Source organism: Podarcis liolepis (genome assembly GCF_965112155.1).
Source record: "Podarcis liolepis genome assembly, chromosome: 8".
Classification (NCBI taxonomy): domain Eukaryota; kingdom Metazoa; phylum Chordata; class Lepidosauria; order Squamata; family Lacertidae; genus Podarcis; species Podarcis liolepis.
Genome location: NC_139560.1, coordinates 45326523 through 45350758, shown reverse-complemented (window position 1 = coordinate 45350758; position 24236 = coordinate 45326523). Strand labels below are relative to the sequence as shown.

The window sequence follows — 24236 nt, the reverse complement described above, 5'->3', positions numbered from 1 at the left end:
AAAAAGTGTTTTATTTTGTTTGCAGTTGCTTTCCTCTCATTGTGCATATTAAATGACTGATTTATAATGGAGCTAATGAATACCAGCAATGTGATCACAATGTTTTCCCCTTAGCATGGGGGAAGTGAAAAAAGGCAGGCTGGCACAGCTAAATTCAGTAATCTGGATAAACTCCAAACCCAGCATGAATTCAAACAGCACAGCAGGGGCAGTTTGAGCAGCAGTAGCAACAGCTAAGAAAGAAATGTGGACTTTAATATCTAGTCCTCTATTATTCCTCTTGCTGTTGCTTTGGGACATGGGTAGCCAATGTGGTGCTCTCTAGATGTTGTTGGACTGCAAATCCCATCACCCCTGATCAGTGCTTTTTTTCTAGACAAAAAAGATGCCGGAGTGCACCTCCCTCAGAAGATCCACCCCAAAGCCCTAGGAGGATCTCTTTGGGCTGGGGGGGTGTCTCCTCATGTGCCAGAGTCTTGTTGAGGCTGCTCAGCTGAGGCCAGGGGAGCCTTCCACACCTCAGCTGAGCACCTTAAGGAGACCCACCTCATCTGGCTTGAATGAGCTGGAGCAGCTGAGAGGAAGAGAAGCTTCTGTGCCTCAGCTGGACACCTTAATTGTCGGAATTGGGGGGGGGGTGAAAGGCCAGCTGGCTCGGCCCCAGCTGGAGCATCTCCCTTCAGCCTTGCCGCTGCGGAGATCCCTCGACCTCTGCTCCAACGTAATCAGTGACTCAAGCTTGCAGACTTGAGCACACTTTACTCAGCAGTGTAAACTGCGCAACAGAAGAGGCTTGAGGCTGTAGACACATACTAAACTACACATTTATTATACATAAATCAGGACAAAGAAAGCATGTCATCTCTCCTTGCCGTCTTCTCGGAGAGAGACTAAAAACAAAAGCAATACAGAGCAGAAGTTCGGCTCACGCCAGCAAACTGTGCTGGAATGTAAACAGACATGTGACACACAACAATCCCATGTCTGCAACAACAGGTGGAATGGAATCCCAACATTAATGAGCTCCCATCCTCCACTTCTCTGACTTGTGCTTTCCATCAGCTGTTAGCTAGGAGACTTAAGAGCCTCAGCAAAGCCCCACTGTGCCTCTGGCTTATGAAGAGACCCTCTCTAGACTCATAGAGTACGTCCCCTTAGGGCTTTGAGGAGGGTCTTCTCGCGAGCTGGGGCTTTGTTGAGGCTTGTCAGGTCAGGTCTACTCCTGGCGCCCAGCTGAGAGGTGCTGGAATGCCCTTCTGGCGTGTTCTGGCTGAAAAAAAGCCCTTCCCCCAACCAGTGGCCATACTCACTGGAGCTGATGGAAGTTGGAGTCCAGCAACATCTAAAGCATGGGTAGGCAAACTACAGCCTGGGGGCCGGATCCGGCCCAATCGCCTTCTAAATCTGGCCTGCGGACGGTCCGGGAATCAGCGTGTTTTTACATGAGTAAAATGTGTCCTTTTATTTAAAATGCATCTCTGGGTTATTTGTGGGGCATAGGAATTCGTTCATTTCTCTCCCCCAAAAAATATAGTCTGGCCCCCCACAAGGTCTAAGGGACAGTGGACCAGCCACCTGCTGAAAAAGTTTGCTGACCCCTGATCTAAAGGCACCACATTGTCTCCTCTGAGGAAAGTGTACATGTTGTTGACTTTGTTGTCCTGTATTTCTCTGAATTTCTATGGTTCATTATTGGATTACTTAGATTAACTATTGAAATATTGCTGTCTATTTATTAGCTGAATTGCCATTATGAAATTGGTATGATTCTGAACCGCATGATTTATTGTTCAGATATTTGTTTTATTGTGTTTATATTGATCATAATTTTGAAAACTGCTTTGGTTGTGTTGTAATTTTTTGTCAGATGCTTTAGACTTGCGTTCAGAAGGAAAAGCAGAGGTCTTGAACCTCAGACATTGGGACCTAATGTGGCCCTCCAGGCTCCTCGGTCTTGTTCTCACAACCCACACCCCAGGCCACACCCCTCCCTCCAGGCCACACCCCCTCCCCAGACCACACCCCTCAACAGCCCTGTGTTAAACCCTCCTTGAGTGTTTTACTCTGGCTGGAATGTGTCCCTGAACTCTGAAAATGCTTATTCCTTGCCTGCATAGAGGACAGAGGGTGTGTGTTGAAACTAGACTATTATACAAAGGTAAAATTTGCATTCATTGCCACACCCACTTATGCCTCTGGCCCCATGTGGTTTTTGGAAGGTTGCCCAGAAGTGACTGCAGCCCTCAGGCTGAAAAAGGTTCGCACCCTTGCCCTAGATAATAGAACTGGGTACACATACAAGCACATGCACAGATGTATGTACTCATATCCACTCACTCACTCACTCACTCACTCACTCATATAATATGGAAAGGGCAGTGTAGCACAGAAAACGTGGAGGAAATAAATACTTCGAAATATTTTAAAGGACCTGAGAAAGAAGTAGGTGAAATTAGCACTAGAGGCCGTTGATTTAAGTTGCAGTTAATTTTTGGAATATGTCCCAATTATCAGAGCAATTAAGTAAAAGAATGTACCGCTAAGGGAGGTTGTGGGATCTGCTTCTGAGGAAAAAAAAAATTATAAGCATCTTGGAGTTCCTTCAGATAGAGGCTATTTGTTTTGTGTCTTGTAGGTTAGATTAAATGTCCTGATGCGTCCCTTCCAGATACACAATTCTTGTAACTTTGTATGTTTTAAAAGGTTATAGATTCTTATATCACACACTGATGACAGCTTGAGAATACATTTTAAGAAAACAGTGTCGTGTTCATATTGCATGGTGTACCTCCTTTCACTGCCTTCTGGAATGCATGCTTCTTCAGCAAATCATATCCCCAAACTTGCATTTCCCAAGCAGGTGGATACAGTGGTACCTCTGGTTAAGAACTTAATTTGTTCCAGAAGTCTGTTCTTAACCTGAAACTGTTCTTAATCTGAGGTAGCACTTTAGCTAATGGGGCCTCCCACTGCCGCCGCACGATTTCTGTTCTCATCCTGAAGCAAAGTTCTTAACCCAAGGTACTATTTCTGGGTTAGCAGAGTCTATAATCCCGAAGCATCTGTAACCCGAAGCATCTGTAACCCGAGGTACCACTGTATTTGCAAGGGAGAAACAGATGGTGGGCTTTGTGTGTTTAACTTCCCATCCTTCCTTATTATCCTCTTTAAATGCCTCCAAAACTATTTTCCCCTTGCTGGTTTTATTTGAGATCTCAGGCCCACTTTGGGGGAAAATGGCTTTAGGAGATAACCTTCAGGGAGAATCAGCTGATTTAGGAAAGGATTAAGCCCCACCCCCTGTTCCCCAGTCCTCTCCTGCAAATCTCTCTCTCTCTCTCTCTCTCTCTCTCTCTCTCTCTCTCTCTCACACACACACACACACACACACACACTCTTAGCATTTTGAGGCAAACGTGGGATTTGATATGCCATCTTAGCTTCACAATGTTACAGTCCACTCTAAGAACATTGTTCTTAATGAATGAAATTGCTTCAGCGAAGACATTGCAGCTGCTTTCGTGGGTGATTCAGGTCTCTGCTTGTCACCAGATCAAGGAAACGTTTTTTTCCTGACTTAGTTTTCCTTTTCTCAGATCTGTATCTTACGTGAACTGTATGAACCTGGGGCATCTTGAAAATGGCTACCTTACCTCCTTTACTGTCGCAATAGTATAAGCTGTATGTTGCTTATCACAGATCTACGGGTTTTTCCTAAACGTTGAAATATGTGGGGTACATTCAATACCTTAGATAGATTCCTTTCTTGAACACCAGTTCAAAGCCTTCCCATTTGGGAAGCCTCTCCCCCATTTCATGTTAGCCTAGTATTCCATATGGACTAGCCAAGAGCTCAGAAGTGGGACATGATCATTTTTAGAATAGTTATTGGCCTCCTATTTTGCTTTTATTTCATTGCAAAGAGAACGTAAGTGCTGCTTAGCAGACAGACATAGACATGCAAATGACCTTTAACTAAAAACCCTTAAGCAAATGGTACAATGCTTCAAAGACCATAATGAATCTGTTGCAAGATCTATTGATAACATGGACTTTAACATTACTCATTGCTTGGCAAACCTCATAGGTTTCCTTTTTACATTGGTTCTGCTTTTATTTCATAGATAATGAGTATTCTTTGTAGTTGTGGTACTTTCCTCACAACCACAACATATGGTTTATCAAACCACATACCAGTATTTGAAATTTTAACTGGTAGTGGTTGGTTGGTTGTGTCCCCCTCATGCGATGGATCAGTCAGTTTCAAGCAGTGAATGCAAGAAGTATGATATGTGGAGATTTATGAGCAAATGTAGGGTTGGCTTATAACGGGGTTGCCATATGTCCAGAATTTTCTGGGCATATATGGAATATTGCAGTCAGAAGCCGTGTATGGGCAGAAATCAGGAAAAATCAAAAACTTAATTTTTTCTTTGCAATTTTGCCAAAAATGCTCAACAACTGCCAAAAACTTTTATTTTATTTTCAGTTTTAGAAATATGGCAACACTAGTTTATAAGCGGCTAAAAATGGTTAAAAGTAAATGAATCCATTTAGAAAATGTCCCCCACAGCCAGGAATACAGTATACTATAGTTTCCTCTTTTATTTAGCCATGGCTGTGGACCTATGGTTACCAAGCGGTCAGCCACCCACCCAGCTGCTGACCAGAGCCAAATATGTGTCTTTAGCCATATCCTAGGACTTTCTAGATAGCTTGCCTTGAATTTGTGCCACCACCACTTTTTATGCAACTGAAAAACCTTTTAAAAGCATTTAGCTGGATATGGTAAATTGTGGCTGGGCTTGTGTGTATTGATTTCTGCTTGTTTATTTGCATTTCTATTTTTTTGATAAAAAATAAGATTTAATTAAAGCTTTTATCATAATATGATAAGATTAAAGAAAATAGTCTAAATAGAAACAAACACGGAGAGAAAGAAAATAAAACGAGTCCTCTCTGAACGGTAGCTCTTAACCCTTGTCTCACATAGAAAGCGGTGGACCATCCCAGCTTTCACCTGGGAGCTTTCCTTTATTTCACAGAAATCTTTTAAATAATGAAATGGCTATGTGACGGGGCCCAGAATCTAAAAACTTTAAAGTGGCTTGATAGGTTAAGCATGTGTGGTTTAAGATTAATTTGAACATTTCATTTTGAATAACTGCATACCAGATGTCAGCAGCTTTATTCTTTCCTGGAAGATTAATGTGTCAACTTCTTTTAATAGAAATTGCTGTATATACAACCAGGAAAGTCAAATGTTGTTAATCTGTTTGTCTTTATGTACTATACATAAGGACAATGCCTATTTGTTTAATATGACTGTTTCGTTATGGCTGATTTTCTAAATAAAGGGATCAAAACTATCATCATGTGTAGCACAATCTAAGCATGTTTATTCAGAAATAGCTTCAAGTGAATTCACTGCGACTCTCTACTAGTATGCTAAAGATATATTCTATATTTCAAGGCAAACAGGGAGACCGTCTAGCTTTTTAAAGGAGATTTCAACAACTTGTAAGCATTGAAAGGTATATAAGAAAATTGCTGTGTTTGGACTTAAGATTGGCTTAATAAATAAGCCCATTCTAAACAAACCTCATATGCCAGCATCCACCCACTTTGCCTCTCCCTTCACTCAGCCTAGCAAACAAGGCAGGAAGTCTGCACTTGGTTACATCCAAACCAAGGAACTCTGATTAATGGCAACAATAAACCATGGTTTCATATAGGGTGAGGTGGGGCATATTGATGCAAGCGGCACATTGATACACCAACAATATTTCAATATCGATAAACATTATTTGTGTTGCGACATCACTAAAACGTGTCTATACATGTGTGAGTACAACCGTTGCGACCACGCTGCCCACCAGCTAGCCGTTGGCATTTGACAAGAGTAGGTATGGCCAACTAAAAAATTACGTGAAATGTAAGTGTTCCAATGCTGTTTTATGTCATTTAGTTAAGATTTTAAAATACCAAAGGTAAGTTATTCCACTCAGTAATCAGGATTACACGTGATTTTTAAATTTTAGTTTCCTGATTTGGAAGCAATAGTTTACTATGGACTTCTTTATTTGATCACCCACAGGGAATATTTAAAAAAAACTGCATGTAGGAGAATAAGACTTGTTCATAAATTAATTTATTAAACTGATAGTCCAAATGTGGCCACTGAGTATGCTCCTTCTCCATTATTTATGTTCAGGTAATCAAATTAAGATAATATTTTCAGATATTGCATTTCTATGGCATACGAATACTAACCACAGTATCAAAAGTTCTTTGGATGAACCTCAGCTGGAGCCAAAAAAGATGAAGTCAGAATCGTTTGAGTGCCACAGGCAATGCTTACAAACATTTTTCTATTAGAGAGCAGTATGAACTTAATAATAACAATGAATCATTGTGATTCATAAGTAAGTTGGTTAAGAATTCTTAAGGTAGTCTGTACTTGGATCGATTGAACCCACGATATAAGCAAACTAAATTGCAGAAGGATACATATTTTCCCAACTGCCTATCTTATGAGGAAGATAGAGAATGCATGCATTTCCGTGTGATATAACTAGGCAGTACTAATGCCAATTGTGTGATGATAATATTTGTAAAGCTCTTTGAAGCATTATTTAACTTCACTTCCACTCTTTTAACTGTAATCCTTACAACAATCCTGTAAGGTACACCAGTATTTCCTCCATTTTTAGATGCAACAACTGAGGTGGAAAGACGGTATGGCTTGCCTAGGGCTTTTAGTGAGATTCTAACCAGAAGCTCCCTTATTCATAGCTCAGATTCTTGGCTACTATGCTAGATATATTTTTCAGGGACAGTATTGTGGCACTCCACCTCAGTCTCTGAGCTGTGTGAGATTCCAGGGGTTCCAGGCACTTACCCAGGGTTTGTGTTACTTTTGGAATGAGATACAGCAGAGACTGTTGTGTCTATATGATATATGCCTTACTTACACACATATATACACAACCTGAGGCTATGATGGAGGAGTTCACAGCATTAACACCCCAAGAGGGCCTTGCTTTCCCCTTGGATTCAAACAGAAGTCAAACATCGCTTTGACCCTCTGGCTTCTCAGCCTGTTGCTTTTCTAGTTCTAGCTTCTAGCTCATATCACTCAACTCTCAGTTCTGGCCTATTGTCTTTCTAACTACCAGCCAGATGGAGGGGGGGGCACCCATTTGCCCTCTAGTGCTGAGCCACTTCCTTTTTCCCCATAATGGCCAGTACCTAGGCCAGGGCGGCCCAATTTTCCATATCAAGTGGGCCACAAGAGTACTTTGACACAGAACCAACAGGCCACACACACACACACACACACACACCGTCTTGTTGCATATGATTGTGGGGGGGGGGGGAAGCAAGGCCAACATCTCACATGCCCCCAGGTCTTGGCTGCCTTCCTAAAGCCAGCTAAGTGAGGCCTAGCTCCTCTCACCCCTCATAGAACAAGGCAGTGTGTGGCCCATGGGTTCCATGTCAAAGTACTCTTGTGGCCCACTTGGTAGGAAAAGTTGGCCCACCCTGAACTACAAATTGCTCTTAGTTGCTGTGAGAATGAATCTTCTGTCATTATCTCTCTTTGAACTGTACTATGTCCTGTTGCTAACAATTGCTTTGTCGGCGCTTTGCCAGAATACAGCTCTATTCATTTAGGAAGTGGGTACCAAGAAACATCAGTGCTCGAAGGCCTGGAACAGGCCTACTGACTCCTCTTCATCAAGTGTAGGCTTCAACTTTGTTAATTATTGCATTCTCTTTGATGTTAAAGAAATAAATAGGCCAAGCCTCCACACACTGTTCCAAGTAAAATACCACTAATGTGAACATTGACAGAAGAGTTAGGAAGACTGAACCCTATGGCTATAGTGTAAAAATTGCTTACTCTAGATCCGCTCCAGTGAAGTTGCATTCATTGTAGTTCTGGCACCATAGTTATACTTTGCATTCGTGACTAAATTGTTGTGGTTATCATTTTTGGTGTTGCATGGCAATGGAATTTCCCTTACCCTTAAATTTGTCAGTCACTATGTTGCCCAAGGCAACCCAAAGTAACTTAAAGTTAATTACCTCTGCTGTTTAAAGTGTGTTTGAAACATCCAGTTTCAAACTGTATCCAAAACAGTGTCCAAAACAGTGTTGAACCCGCATCATCCCCAGCCAGCTTGATTAATGGTCAGAGATTATGGGAGTTGTAGTCCAACAATAGCTGGGGACCCAAGGTTAAAGAACACTAGTATAGAAGAGCAAACATGAGCATAGTCATGATATTGTTTGGTTACTAATATCAGACATTAAATGTTTAATTCCACTGGAGGCACAACCTCACCACCCCTATCGTTTTCTAGCAGAAATAACAGGATTACCTTTCTCTTTGTACAATTTAGTATATTTTAATGTTTCTCTACGTGTTATTTTATTACCAGTTCTTTCATGTGGCCTATGTCCTCATCAAATTTGCAAATTCTCCTCGTCCAGATCTGTGGGTATTAGAAAGATCAACAGACTTTGGAAAAACTTATATGCCATGGCAATATTTTGCTTGTGAGTACCAGTTTTTAAAACTCTTATAACTTTTTATTTTGACAATAGCAACTATTTCCTGCTGGGTGTTTAACTTCTAAGAATATGTGGTACCTTAAGGAATTCATGAACAAGTCTCTTCCCACCTCCACCCCCACCCCCGCCTGCCAAATACCTTTAGCTAAGTTCAAAATCACTCGCTAATGAACTGATTCATCAGGCTGCAGACTTCCCATTCCCTTCACCAGTGAGTAAAGGAGAAGGAAATCTTTCACTTTCTGTTTTAATAAGCCCCAGCCTCCTGTTATGCCCAAGCTTTAGAAACTGTGGTTAATCCTGTCAAGCCAAATGTGTACTATATACATCAATAGATTTTAGCGAGCATGCTGTATGCTACATAGGATGAGACTGAAAGTTTGTAGTTTAATGCTCACTTAAGGCAAACTTAAGGCCACATTCTGCCAGTGCCTAATTGTACATTGTGTCTCAAGGTTTAAAAACAACCAATGAGGTGGATTAGACACCCCAATATTGAGAAAGAGGTGATATTTCCCTGCTAAATGGGGTATGCAAGACCTGCTCTTCCCTTTTCCCTTTCTCAGACTCACTGAAACACTCAGACTATCCGGCATAACTTTGTAAGAACAGTAAAGAGTCTTGGGAAGGCACGGCGCAGGATCTGAGTTACCAGGATTCTCTCCACTACAGATTTGGCGGTTTATGCTATTTTCTATGTAACTGTTGGAGTAATGTTCTGAAGTTAGGAACTGCACACGTTGATTTATTTATTTTTGTTAGATTCTAAGCAAGGCTGTTGGGAACGTTTTGGGAAGGAAGCAAATGCCCGTGTTAGAAAAGATGATGATGTCATTTGCACTACAGAATATTCTCGGATTGTGCCTTTAGAAAATGGAGAGGTAAGTTCAGGGCAGGGGACGGGGGGACGGAATGACAGCAATGATAACACTTGGCATTTAGACAAGAGTTTTGCATGAAAGTACTTCAAATGTACCTCAGTAATAGTACCATAACAAAATTATAAGGCAGATCAGTACCATTAAATGGGTTCTTAGTGACCAGTGGTCATTCTCTCTTCTGTCTGTAACCACCATTGAAACTCACTTCACTTGTCTACGTACCTCCCTGTTCCACTCCAGCATTCTGATATAAGTTAGATTGGTGAATGGATTGACCTGAAGACGAGCACTCTTGAATTACACTCCACTCTTCCAAGGACATATAGAACACTTTCTCCCACCAGATATCCACCTCCTCTATGTTTCTTGGCCCACCACAAGTGCCACTACTGACAACTGCCCTAGTTACTGGTGCTTTTTGCTTTCCTTTCTGGCCACCATGTTCTAAAAACTATAAGTCATTTTGTAGGCTATAAAACTACAAACAGACACCTTGGTCTTGAATTAGCTAGCAATCATTCATACAGATAATCTCTTTCCCCCTATTGGTAGGACTTACTGTGCTTAGAGGCATGGATAAAGATTCCAGTTGGCTCCTAAAATAGTATAGTTCCAAGAACTGGGTTCTGAGTTAGTGGAGCTGATTATTAGTCTACAATGAGCTCTTGTTAAAAAGGGCTTTGAAGAGTTTTCTTTAATCATTAGAAAAACCTGCTCTGGCTTATGGGGAAATTCCACAACTACATTTTGTATTTTCTTTCTATCGTAAAGAGAGAGTAATTAAAAAGCTTATTTGCTGCCGGCAATCCCTTATGTCATGGATCCTTGTGCTACAACTAAAAATAATAATTCATTTTGGCCAAATCCTTCAGTATTTACACATCTTTTAACAACATAACTGATTGTTAGGGGTGTATGAATAACTAGTATTGATAGTTGCAATAATTCTAAGTGCTTTAAAGTACATTAAATGTTCAAGCATTTAATCTAGTTTATCTGCCGGACATAAAGGTTCTTTCAATTAGATAGTTAATACTGGAGATGCCTTCATATCACAAATGGGACAAGGTTATTTATCCTTTGTGAGAATCTGTGACTGTTGGCTATCTTAATAGATTGAGAGCCCAGGCAGTTGTTGCCTTTAGAATACAGTGGTACCTTGGCTCTTGAACTTAATCCATTCTGGGAGTCCGTTCAACTCCCAAAACCTTCCGCAAACCAAAGTGTGGCTTCTGATTGGCTGCAGGAGCTTCCTGCACTCAATCGGAAGCTGCGTTGGACGTTCGGCTTCTGAAAACGTTCACAAACTGTAACACTTACTTCTGGGTTTGTGGCGTTTGGGAGTCCATTTGTTTGTGAGTCAAGCCATTCGAGTACCAAGGTAGCACTGTACTTAGTTTTTTATACTGTACATGTGTAATTCATGGCTTAAGACCCATTTTTCTTTGAATTGCTGCCTTAAACTCTTATTGGAATATGATTGAAGGGTGGTGTAAAATACATCATTATTATGTTGCTCCACTGATTAAAGGCTCATTGATCCATTGGAGGCTTCTGTTAGATGAAAGGGAAGAGATGACTTTCATTGATTCTCCCTTCTCTCTGCAGCCCCTGTCCCCAAATCTGTTAAAGAAGATTGGGTTGAGGGCTCATTTGAAACATTATGGTTGATAGCTCAGGGCTGCAACATGCCTCCAAATCATCATCAAAGTGCTGCCCCCAGTCTGCCTTCTCATTCCAGGCTTGACTGTTAGTAAGCCCACTGATTTCACTTCTGAGAGGATATGTCTAGGCTTGTGCTGCAAGTTACTTGAGTGTTTCTACAATGAAGCCTATTGTAATTCCTTTCCCACTCCCCTAGTCCAGGGGTCTGCAACCTTTAAGACAAAAAGAGCCACTTGGACCCGTTTCCGAAGAAAAAACAACAACTGGGAGCCGCAAAACCATTGTCACATTTAAAACAAATATCTCTCCGGAGCCACGATCTGACAGCGGGCGGGAAGGTGACGTCGGCACGGTGCGTGACTAACGCACGCACCGCCCCCATGCGACGTCACAGCCAGTACAGCGCCCGCCACAGTGAGGAGTGTTGGGGCGCACAATGCGCCTCCTCCCCTCGCTAGTATCTGCCCCGGAGCCGCGGCAAAGGTGTAAAAGAGCCACATGCGGCTCCGGAGCCACGGGTTGCAGACCCCTGCCCTAGTCTGTGGCTGTATTGTGTGGCCACCAATTGCCTATGCCCACGTTTGCATTTAGCTATGCTTGTAGTAGGTGGCATTACACTAATTCTAACAACATTTCACTGGAATCTATTCACCTTTTGAAACAATGCCCACCCTTGAAATAATGGTTGCAATAATGGACCAGGGGCCCAGTTTGCTTATTCATGTCCTAGATAAGTTGCTTTCTATTAATTTGTCCATGTTTTAAAACTGATCTCTCTCTCTCGTATTAGATTGTGATATCCTTGGTAAACGGTCGTCCAGGAGCAAATAACTTCACCCATTCTCCTATACTTAGAGAATTTACTAAAGCAACAAATATTCGTTTACATTTCCTCAGAACCAATACCCTTCTTGGGCACTTGATATCTAAAGCTCAACGGGATCCTACAGTGACGCGCAGAGTGAGTAAATGTTATCTTTTGGCAGGGAGGAATCATAGGATTGTAGAGTTGGAAGAGACCTTGAGGAACATCGGGTCCAACTCCCTGCAATGCAGGAATCTCAACTAAAACAGCCATGACAGATGGCCATCCAACCTCTGCTTAAAAACAAGAAGGACCAATGGTCTAACTCTACATAAGGAACCTTCCTACTTATGTGGTGCCCTTTAGATGTTGCTGGATTGCAACTAGCATCAACCCTGGCCGTGGCCATACTGGCTGGTATTGAAGGGAGATTTTATTCAGCAATATCGTACCATGTTGGCTACCTCTGGTCTAAAGCCACTCCTTACTCCAGCTGCATTCATATTTAAGGATTTCTGGGGAAAGTGGGATGCATATTGTAAATTTCTTCAGGAAATTTGGATCCAGGAAGATGCAGAAAAGTGGTCTAAGCAGAGTATGATTTTATCACTCTGACCTTTATCAAGCAGGTAGTTTCACAGAGTTCTACTAGAATCTTCTACTAGAGAAAAAGAGTGTGACTCCTAAATAAAACCTGGTTTTGAATTACTCCAGATTCTGATGTGCTAGAACTGCTAGGAAAACATGGAGTAGGCTTTTAATCATTACACATATGTGAAGCAGAATTTGTAAGATAAAATAATTCCCCTGCAGATGCAACCTTTTGCCTTTCCTGGTCATTGAGGATAAGGTAGCAAACTTGATTTCTTTATTGGCCTTCTTCCTTCCACTGTACATCAGTACTGCTCAGGTAGAGTGGAGAATCTTTCTCTCTCTTTCTTAAATGTACACAGAAGTTATTATAACTATTGACTGAGTGTGGCTTTATCTGCCATACATGGGCTGGTGGCAGGGAGTGGTGCTGAGATAACATACTTTTAAGCTCTCTGGACACCATATGGATTAGTAGTGCTTGCAAATGACTAGAAGCCCAATCCTATGCATATTTATTCAGAAATAAATCCACTGTGTACTATAGAACTTACTTCCAAATAAGCATATGCTCAATTGCAGCCGAGCAGTGCAATCCTGTGAATGTCTACTCAGAAGTAAGACTCAACTGAGCACCGCAAGATAAGTAAGTTCCTATAGACTGCAGCCTTAATCTTAATCCTGGAATTGTTATATTGGAACAGACATGCACTGAATAAGGCTAAACAGTTCTGGAGAATGACTAACAATTTTGAGTTTCTGAGACAACTATACAGTACATTATTTTGGGCCCCTGGTCAGTGACATGAATAGTGAGTGGAAATTATATTTTTTGTATTCCCACTTTACTTGATATTGCTGTAATGCTTACTCTGTCTTGGATTCCTGCTGTTTAAGTCAATAGATGGTTGGCCAATTTGAAACCATGGAGCATGGGATTTAACATAATTCTAAGATCTTCGGCTTTGATCTGCATAGCTCTGTACCCTTTTGACATTATGGAGAAAGACTTGTTATTGCATAGGTGCTGTATGAAGCCTCATAAACCACTATATGGCTACACGTGATGAAATAAGTATGTGTTGCACCTCTTCCTAAATTCTCAAAGAATTGTTGGCATCTGTCTGTCTGGAGAGACAATGGAGTGCACCTCTGGGGGTGAAGTCAAACCACTGTGTTAGCAGCACCAAACTGATCTCCCTGGGGTGCAAGCCCAAATTACAGGACCCCCCTCTTGGCCTTGTTGATGTGGTCCAAAGGAAAGCAGAGCAATATGTTTGGTACCAGCTTGGCTGCAGGAGTTGCTGGAAGGAGGCATACAAGGTGCCATCCAACCATCTTAGGGACTCCACTCCAGATTTGTATAAGGTTTACTCATTTTCTTCTCCTGAAGATATCCTGCAAGGCAGCGGAGGTTTAGGACCAGCATTTTCCTTCTCCTAGAGGGGCTACCTTCCCAGGTTGATGAGCTCCACCAGCCCCTCACTTCCCTCTACAGCACATGTAAAAACCACCTTCTTGACTGTTGGACCCAGTATTGGTCTTGTCCACTCAATCTGCCAGAGCCTGTCTTCATATGCAGGGGAAGCCCCTAATTCACTGAGGGTTTGAGACCCTTCAGCTACCCTGATCTGGTTTAGTCATATTCTAATCTAATCTAATCTAATCATCCTTATAATGCCCTTTAAGAAGATGGGAATGTAAAGATGAAGTGTTGAAACATAGTTGTTTGCCTAAAGACAGCCAATGGATTTGTGGGTGATCAGAAAGGATCGAACCAGCTACTTCAACTCATGGCTGTATACTTGCATTACTGCATCTGCTTCCATAGTACTGTTGCGCTAAGATTTTGCTGGTGGGTTTCCTATGGAAGAACAGAGTGCTTGACAAGATGGGCCTTTGGCCTGATCAAGCAGGGCTCTCCCAATCCTCTTAGCTCTCCCTTCTGCAACAATGATTATAACTTTCTGTTCTAGAGCTGCCCATTCTATTTTTCACGTCCCTTTTTTATCTTCTGCCCCTCAGCTCATATCAATCAATAAATAACCAAAATATGTTTAAAATACAAATTTTAGTGGAGAAGAAGTTTATCAAGGTCAAAGATTCATGGTAGGGGGAATTATTGGTGGTCATATATATATTTCACTAGCAAGTTTATATCATCTTGGGTCTAGAATTCATAATCTTTGAGAGAACACCCTGAGGATAAGCTCTGTCAGCTACTTACCTGCAAATCTTGTTTCTGTCTAGTATTACTACAGCATAAAAGACATCAGTGTTGGTGGACAGTGTGTTTGTAATGGACATGCAGATATCTGTGATGCCGAAAGGGACATAAATTCATACAGGTAAGGATACAACAGTACGACCAAAACCATTGTGCTTTCAAAACGGTTGCTTTGTAGCTGTACAATGATGACATCATTTTCAGGTTTTACTTCTATAACTTCAGAATTTGTTTAAGGCATCTTTAGCACTTTACTGTTTCTAAGGTGGAAATTAATTCCAGTTTCAGGAAATAGGTTATTAGGAGATCCCGGTTCCTCAGAGAGCTACAGTTCTCAAGAGTTCCTTGAGAAGAGTGATTGAACCACTCTGGAAATTATAGCTCTCTTAACCCTTAACAAACTACATTTCCCAGGATTATTTGGCGATGACTGTTAAAGTGTTGTAACAGTGCTTTAAATGTATGGTAATGTATTTTTTGTGCTATTTTACATTGTTCATCATCTTGAGATGTCTTCATATAAGTTGTTTTGGAAATTTAATAATAATAATAATAATAATAATAATAATAATAATAAATTAATAATAATAATAATAATAATAATAATAATAATAATAATAATAATAATACTTCAACCCCATGGCTGTTATAAAGGATTCAAGTTTAATTTTAAGAGACTGCTGGTACATTCTGTGAGTTAGGTTTGTGCACACATCACGTTAGAGTGTGAAAAATACAAAAAAGAGAGAATCATTGATGGGGGGGGGGAGAAATCAAATGACAATTACTTATATACCCAGGTACCGATGTGAATGTCAGCACAACACTTGTGGAGAAACCTGCAATCATTGCTGCCCTGGATATAACCAGAAACAATGGCAACCTGCAACAACAAGCAGTACAAATGCTTGTGAACGTAAGTTTAGCATCTGAATGTGATTATTTGGTGGGGAGGGAAAGGTGCTTTTAATATACATAATATAATTTCCCTCTGTATTATTGCCTCACATGTTGAAAGAATTCATTCCAGCCATTTAAAGAAGGGCCCTTTCAGACCAAGGCAGATTATTATCTGTCTCCACCCCTATGGACCAACTTTGACAGGTGGGCAAGATAGCCAACCTGCCAGTCACCTTATGCCATTCTGACATCAAATGACTGGCAAGTGAATTGTCTCATCCACTTGCCAAAGTCCCTTTCACAACACTTCCCAAGTGCTTGACAGCCAGGGAACCACATCACAAGCTAAGGACTGGCAAAACTGCTTTCTGGATGCGAATTGGAACATGTTTTGCAACTGAGTTGGAGAGCCACATTAGGAGCACTCAACTGTGGACACGTGCCGTGGATGTGGCATAGAACAAAAGACTGACGAAAATCAATGTACAAACATTTCAGGCCAATCGGCCTATATTGTGAAGCTTGAAAGTGACAAACATTGCAAAAACCTTTGAATGAAAATAGGCGTGTCAGACCAAACAGTACCTGAATCCCACATGAGTAATATGGAAGAAAAATCTCTTTTATGCAACAGATAGGCTGTGAATAAGTAAATAATATGACATCATCCTATATTGTTAAGAGCTCCAGTGCAACCATGCAGGTTTGATATTTCCAGGTCATGCTTGGATGCTGAAGTGATCGACTCCCTGCCCTTCCTCCCATCTGCTCTGACTTGGAACAATGTCAAGGCCAGATATCTGGCAAAAAATTGGTTGAGATAGTCCTTGCTTCTTCGGAAGCAATTTTGGCCCCATTTGTGTGCTTGGAAAGTATTGCTAAAAAATACCCTGTGAATTTGCAGCTTTTTCAGTCATACAGTGCCCTTCGTATGTCCCCCAAAATGACAATTCTCAGTCTGAACAGTGCAGGACTGAACAGACTGTGATGACCTTGCTGCATCTGATGTAAAAACTCATTGCATGACATATGGAAATTAGAGGTGCTTTTTTCTTCTCTGTGTTCCATTGCTCATTTGCCTGATGGTTGTAATGAAATTTATCATCTCTCTCAGCCTGCAACTGCCATGGACATGCCATGGACTGCTATTATGATCCTGAAGTTGAGCAACGTAAAGAGAGCTTAAATATTTATGAACAGTATCAAGGTGGAGGGGTCTGCATCAACTGTCAGGTAAAACTCCCATTATTAAAGTGTTTATTTCATTCCTCCCTGTCTTGAAACCATGTAATACATTTTATTATCATACCCATCACAATCTTTTCTAAAAATGTTCCAAAAGAGGAGATAGCCAAAATCACTGGTCGCTTGATATGTAAACTTCAGTAATGGAAGATTGACAGTGCAATTCTAAACATGTTTCCGCAGAAGTCCCACTGAGTTAATTGGGCTCATTACCACGTAAATGAGTATGAGATAGTCATATAAGGCTGCAATCCAATGTCCACTTACCTGGGAACAAGCCTCATTGAATTGAGTAGGACATACTTCTCTGTGTGTGTGTGTGTTAGATTGTGTTGTGAACTTTGTTTTTTAAGCTTCTGAATAGGCACAGCCAACAGCAATTTAAATCAAGGGAACAAGACTTTTGAGATGACTAAGATGAAGGACCTTGTACTTATCTAATTATAATTTTTCCATCCTAAAAAAGGCATAGGTATTGGGCTTACCTTTTTGCAATTTGTATCATAGAAACACAATTATAAAGTTTTGACCAACTGAAGAAAACTGGGACATGGTGTGCAGAGTCTGTTTCTTTGCAAAATAATGATATCACGTATGCTTTGTTTTCTGTGTCAGGCAATGAGTTTCTGTTACACAGATGCCGTTCCCTTGCTGTAGAGCTAATCTTTCATGATCACAAAGCTTTAAATAACTCTGCTATCCAAATAAGTTGGTGTTACATTTTCCATTTTTAAAAAACACATTTCATCCAATTGCATTTGAAATGAACTGGGTGGGTGTTGCAACATATGGAAATCAGATAACTTTGTTACTGGCTTTCCCTTCTGATGTAAATTAAAGGAGAGCCAAAGTGAATGTTCTCTTATACAGTGGTATCTCGGTCTACGAACAGCCCTGTTAACGAACTATTTGGTGAACAAACTCCGCAAAACCGGAAGTAGGTGTTCCGGTTAGTGAACTTTGCCTCGGAAGCCGAACGGAAGCCGAACGGTGAAGGGCACCGGCAGCAGGAGGCCTCAGTAGGGAAAGCGCACCTTGGTTTAAGAATGCTTTGGTTTAAGAATGGACTTCCAGAACTAATTAAGTTCGTAAACTGATCTACCACTGTATTTAACAAAAGTCATTTAATGGTCAAAGCAGCCATGAAGATAGTATTTCATATAAGATTGCATTAATTTCACTAGATTTTGATCATATAGGGCATTTGTCAATACAGTGGTACCTTGGAAGTCGAATGGAATCTGTTCCGGAAGTCCGTGCGACTTCCAAAATGTTTGGGAACCAAGGCGCGGTTTCCGATTGGCTGCAGGAAGCTCCTGCAGCCAATCGGACACCGCGGAAGTGACATCAGATGTTTGGGTTCCAAAGAACCTTCAAAAACTGGAACGATCACTTCCAGTTTTCGATCATTCGGGAGCCAAAATATTCAACTCCAAAGGCATCTGAAAACCAAGGTATGATTGTACATGCCAGGTTGAGCCATAGAAGCTGTCAAGTTGGAGGGAGGAGTCCAAGAGAAGGGGGTTAAGTTGGGAGTTAGACTAGGAGTTTGAGTCAGGAAGTCAAACGAGGGAATAAGCCAAGAGACAGCCTGAGTGGGCCTAGCTACGTCAGGTGCTACTTCAGGGTCATCGCTTAGGTAACTGTACCCAGAGCTGTGGGTTCTAACTCCTCAGCTTCTGACAACATGCAAAAGAACTGCCCTCCAAGAAACCCAGAATGCACTGCATTTCTACCACATTAACATTCTTCCTTGGCCATAGTAACATATTTTCAAACATCCACATTCAGTTCTTTCCTTGCTTAGCTGTTCTTTTTCTCGTGTCACCTTTCCCCCTTATTTTATCCTGCATAGCACAACACAGCCGGTGTAAACTGTGAGAAATGCTTGAAGGGCTTCTACCGTCCTTATGGTGTTCCAGTGACAGCAACGTATGGATGTATACGTATGTTCTTTCCCTCTTGCTTTTCCCCCTACTGATTTCCACCCGGAGGCAGTGCGTCCCATTTTGCTGCTTGAGGCAAAGCAGGAATATGCTGCCCCGCTAGCATCCTGCCTCCCCACAGGTCTCTCTTCCCTGGTGCTGCATGGGGCCACCTGTGAAGTACAAGCAGTGGCCCTGGCTTCCAGCAAAGTCATGCTGAAATCTTGTGAGATGTCGCTGGAAACTGGTGCTACTAGCAGCGGTGCATTTCTTCTGTCAGGGGGGGCCCTGGTGGTGGGGGCAGGCTGCTTTCACTGTTTGAGGTGGCTGCCTCACCCCACCTCATGGGGAGGCTGACCTTGTTTCCACTCTACCTTCCAATTTCATGGGGAAATGGGGAGTTAATGCCAATATATTTTAGAATGTGAAGTAGGTATATTTCTATTGCCCTAGTGTTTCTCTGATTCTAAGCGTAGTTCACTTTGCAAGAACAGCTTTTCCCTGCCATGCAAACCGCAAAGGTACAGGAACCATTTTTTTTAAAAAAATAAATTGCTCTATGTGCTTGAGAAATGCTCAGATAGATTTTGCCCATGTGATGTTATTGTGTTTTTGGTGTGAGACCAAAAGAGGTAATACTGATGCACCAGCTGTGACTGCTGCTGGAGAATGATAGATCGGTAATTGCTTGCCATGCTCAAAGAACGCCCCAGTCAAACTTACTGAAATACATTATACGTGGAGTAGCCCCTGAAACCCTCTCAGAAACTTTACTTGGCTCCGAATACTGCAGTTAGGAAATTTGGCAATGTATGTCAGGATTGAGACATAGGAACTGTTGAGTTGGAGCCTGCTGAACAGAATACATCTCTTCAGTTACTGTATTAAGTATTTTCCAGCCATTTCATGGGACAACCCGCTGCTGTTCCTTCCTTAGGGGAATTCAAAAGGCTGATGCACTTATTTTTAAGGCCCTTGGGACCTGGGTACAGGAAGGACTGCCTACCCTGACATGAACTTACCCATATGTTCAGATAGTCTTCGGGGATCCTTCTTAGGGTTTTCCCGTCTTTGGGGGTCAGGATGGTGTCAGCCCAGAGAGACAAGCTTTCTCAGAAAGGAACACCAGGCACCAAATAGCTTATCTTTTTTGGCACCGAGCAAATATATTTTTAATTAGGTAAAGGTAAAGGGACCCCTGACCATTAGGTCCAGTCATGGCTGACTTTGGGGTTGCGGCACTCATCTCAGTTTATTGGCCGAGGGAGCCAGCGTACAGCTTCTGGGTCATGTGGCCAGCATGACTAAGCCACTTCTGGCGAACCAGAGCAGCACACAGAAACGCCGTTTACCTTCCCGCCAGAGCGGTACCTGTTTATCTACTTGCACTTTGACATGCTTTCGAACTGTTAGGTTGGCAGGAGCAGGGACCGAGCAACGGGAGCTCAGCCTGTCGTGGGGATTCGAACCGCCGACCTTCTGATCGGCAAGTCCTAGGCTCTGTGGTTTAACCCACAGCACCACCCGCATCCCTTATATTTTTAATTAGGCCCCTTAAAAAACTGCTCAGATTGGCTTTGGTGCTATTTCTTTGCCATTTTATCCATCTTTTTAAGCAATTCTTTACTTCAGTTTTTAAAAACATTTTGCTGTAAGTTGCAATAGAAGTGGTAACATTGAAGTGGGGCATAACTGCCTAAATAAATAAAAGCAACAATAATGCTCAGAAACTGGGACCCAGGATGTTAATTGGGATACTAGAAAGCAATCTGACAGGCAGGCAGCCTCTTCCCACTCCCCCGCGTGAGCCTACGAGGGACATATATCAAGAAAAAGCAACCTAAGCTGTTGCTGACAGGAAAGCACCATACTGTATTGACTGAAGAGGTAAAGTTCTCACAGCACTTTAAAGAGGGAAAGGATTATTGCAACAGTGCTATCTAAACCAGGAAGTAGCCCAAGTGCAGTGGGCATTCTTTTAATTTTAATAGGAAGTAAATAAATTCAAGCTGAAGAAAGATTTGGGACTGATACTGTTTTATATACAGCCTGCAGCTGTAACCCAGAACATTCTGATGGCTGTGAGGAAGGATCTGGTCGCTGTTACTGCAAGTTGAATTATCAGAGTGAGACCTGTGACCGGTGCGCTGAAGGATACCATAGCTTCCCCTTCTGCTATGGTGAGTATCCATATATCAACACACAGCTCTGCATTTTTGTCCTGTCTCATTAAATATCCCCCTACACATGCATTTGTTCCAATCATATTTCCCCAAAAGTCACCAGTAAGTAAAAGTTATACTGCAAAAAAAGACAAGGAAATAAATATTCTGGTTTTTGCAATGAAGCATGGAGGGAAGTAGCAGTCATAAATGTGAGATAAAGCTGAATTCTACTAACAAAACATGTTGTTATATATCTCTGTGACTGGTTGGCTCATGGGTTGGGAAGCAGACATCTGCAACTTCTATTTTTAAACATGTTTTCTCTGGCTGAGTGTTTCTGCCCCTCCCCAACCCTGTTTTCTTTGTTTCCATTCCAATACTGCGTAATATTTCAGTTGTGTTTCAGGCTACTGTTACTTATAGAACACAGCCCTTAGAAAATAATGAGATGATGATGATAGTGATGATGTGTGATTAACCCCAAGGTCACAGGGCGGCGTACAACAATTTAAAACACAACATTAAAAACAATTGAAAACAACTTACAATCAGAAAAATAGGGTGGGTCCTAAAAATATACATCTTAGTCTGGTGTCAAAGGTCATGGTATATAGAATTCTCTTTCTAAAGCTGCAAGACGTCTACATACCTAAACATGGTGGGGACGGGTGGATAAAAATGCAGAAAATAGCTAGAGGAAAGGAAGCAGGTGGCCATTAAAGCATTCCAAAGGTCTACCAGCACAAGGGAAGTCCCTTGAATATTTTTTAAATGCACCATTTCACTCAGTTCTCTGTAACAGAGGAAGGTGAGGAGGAGGGATGAAGAACAGGGTGGACTGGGGTGAAATAAAGAGTGGAGGAGAAGAGAACTGGGTGAAGAAGAGCAAGGGGTTGATTACAAGAGAAGGTGAGCCAGGGAGAGATGTGGGCAAAAGAGGGTGTCATGAGTCCCTTAGGGTATCATGGAGGGAGTGGTCAGACATGGAGGAAGAGTTGGAGGGGCTTGAAGAATGGGCACTAGAAGACCTCAGGGAGGGTCCCTATGATCATCATTAATTATGGGACACAAAATGTGTCTGAATTTCAAGGAGGGACGCAGCATCTTGGGGGACACTGGGGAGGGCCCAAGTAGATGGATGGAGGAGCCTTCTACTCTTCTCCCTCAAGAGATGCCTAGTCCTTTGGTGGTTCCTCCTGTCACCCAAGACTCCACCCCCTTCTGGGGAGGTGGCTAGCGGTAAGTCTGATGCCATGTTAGTTGTGTGTCTGCCTCTGTCACCTTGGAACAAGGCCAGCCCACCTCAAGTAGTGCCTACTTGCTTGCCAAGTCTCAGGACTCCAGCTGCTGCTTGCCACTAAGGGCATGTTGCTTGTTGCATCAATGCCTTAGCTGGCATATAGCCCTATATTTCACCTCCCATGTACCTGCAGATTCCTGTGACCTGTAATACGCCTCATGCATTGATCTAATCTGAAAATGAAAGCCTTTGGCAGAACCAGAGTTGTGAGCTCAAGTTCTTCTTCAGATGAGGAGGGCCAGGACAGAGCGCTGATCTGAGCAAGGGTAGGGGAAGTAAGAGAGAGGAATGTTTTGAGTGAGGGAAGGGGAAGAAGAAGATTTGGGTAAGGGAGAACATAAGGCCAAGGGTGGAGGGTGGGGAGAAGAGAGGTAAAGATGATGTGTTAGGAGGGGGATTTGGGAGGAGGAAAAATGACAAAGAATGTTGACAAGTGAGGAGCCAGAGTTAGTCAAAAGAAAAAAGGAAGGTAAGAAGCAAAAGATTTTGTTTTCAGCCATTGCCCCACCTTCCTAATCCCAACAAGTCTATGCAGCTCCATGCATGTAATATCTGGGAAGGGCTGTAGCTCAATGACAGAGTTATCTACTTTACATGCAGAAGGTCCCAGGTTCAGTTGTTGGCATCTTCAGATAGGACTGGGAATGTCTCCTATCTGTCACCCTGGAGAGATGCTGGAGAGTGTAGACAATTGTGAGCTATGAACCAGTGGTCTGGTTCTGAGTAAGGAAGCTTCCTATATTACATTAGAGGAAGGGCTGAGACACAGTGAGATACTCTCTGCCAGCCAGGATGCACCAACTCACATCCCTCCCCCACATCTTCTGGAATTGTCTCAGGTAATTGTCATGATTCATTTTATTATTGTTGTATTAAATTTGTATACCACCCTTCACCCAAAGGTCACTGGGTGATTCACAACACAAAATTCATAATAAGAACAAGGACAAAATAAACCCATAACCACCACCCCAAACACATTTAAAAGGTCATAGAATCAGCCAAAGGCCTGGTTGAAGAGGAAAGTTTTCCCCTGGCACCTAAAGATGCATAATGAAGGTGTCAGCTGAATGTCCCTGGGGAGAGCATTCCACAAATGGGGAGCCACTGCGGAAAAGGCCCACTCTCATGTTGCCATCCTCCAGACCTCTTGTGGAAGAGGCCCACAAAGAAGAGCTTTATGATGATCACAGGGTATGGGTCAGTTCATATGGGGACAGGTGGTCCTTGAGATAATGCAATCCTGAGCCATTGTATCATATTTATGAAATTAATTGTTTTATACTGTGAAGCACATTGAGTGCTTTGGGTAGAAGAGCGATGTATAAATGTAGTGAGTAAGTAAAATATACTAGATATTTTCTGAAAGTTGTCTTCTTTTCCTCCCCTCTTGAAAGGGAATCCTGTTTATCCTGTTACCCCAAGTCCAGAAGACCCTTCAGCTGGTCATATAGCTGGCAAGTGATCTTTTTCTGTTGTGTTTGCATTTTTATAATTTAATGACCCTGTATCCATCATAGGCACAATCCCGATAAATATAGTTAATCTGAGGGTGGGTTTACTCAAGTAGCATATGAGCTTTCCTTTCTGAGGCTGGTTTGTATGTGGATGTTCAGAAATTGTTAGTATGAATGTGCTTCGTCTTTGGATTAAAACCTGTGAGTGCCTTCCTCCTTTGGTTGGTGTCCATTTTCTCTCTTACTGCCATCTCATTTTCTCCCTCTCTTTATGCCACCCACTTTTCTCCTTTCTCTTTGCCTCATTCTTCTTTTCCACGCCGCACACTCCCTAGAGAGGGACTGATTGCTCTGTCCGTCCTCTGGCAGCTTGCTTGACTTCTGTGCTGGGATGAGAGAAAGAGGCTTCAACGCCTCAATCTTATGCATACTTACTCAGGAGTATAATCCCAAGTAAGTATGCATAGGATTGAGGCCTTGAGCTCAGTGGAGCCT

General features: G+C 42.1%; 1 protein-coding gene across 1 annotated transcript in view; it reads left to right on the top strand.

Moving 5' to 3' along the window:
* The window catches only part of LAMA3 (laminin subunit alpha 3), a 131907-nt gene that overhangs the window by 7935 nt on the left and 99736 nt on the right, over positions 1-24236 (top strand). The window contains 9 exon segments of the mRNA XM_083517629.1: positions 8448-8565; positions 9343-9461; positions 11917-12087; positions 14773-14870; positions 15550-15665; positions 16764-16882; positions 18750-18840; positions 20868-20999; positions 23682-23745. Coding sequence (XP_083373755.1) covers positions 8448-8565; positions 9343-9461; positions 11917-12087; positions 14773-14870; positions 15550-15665; positions 16764-16882; positions 18750-18840; positions 20868-20999; positions 23682-23745 — 1028 coding nt within the window.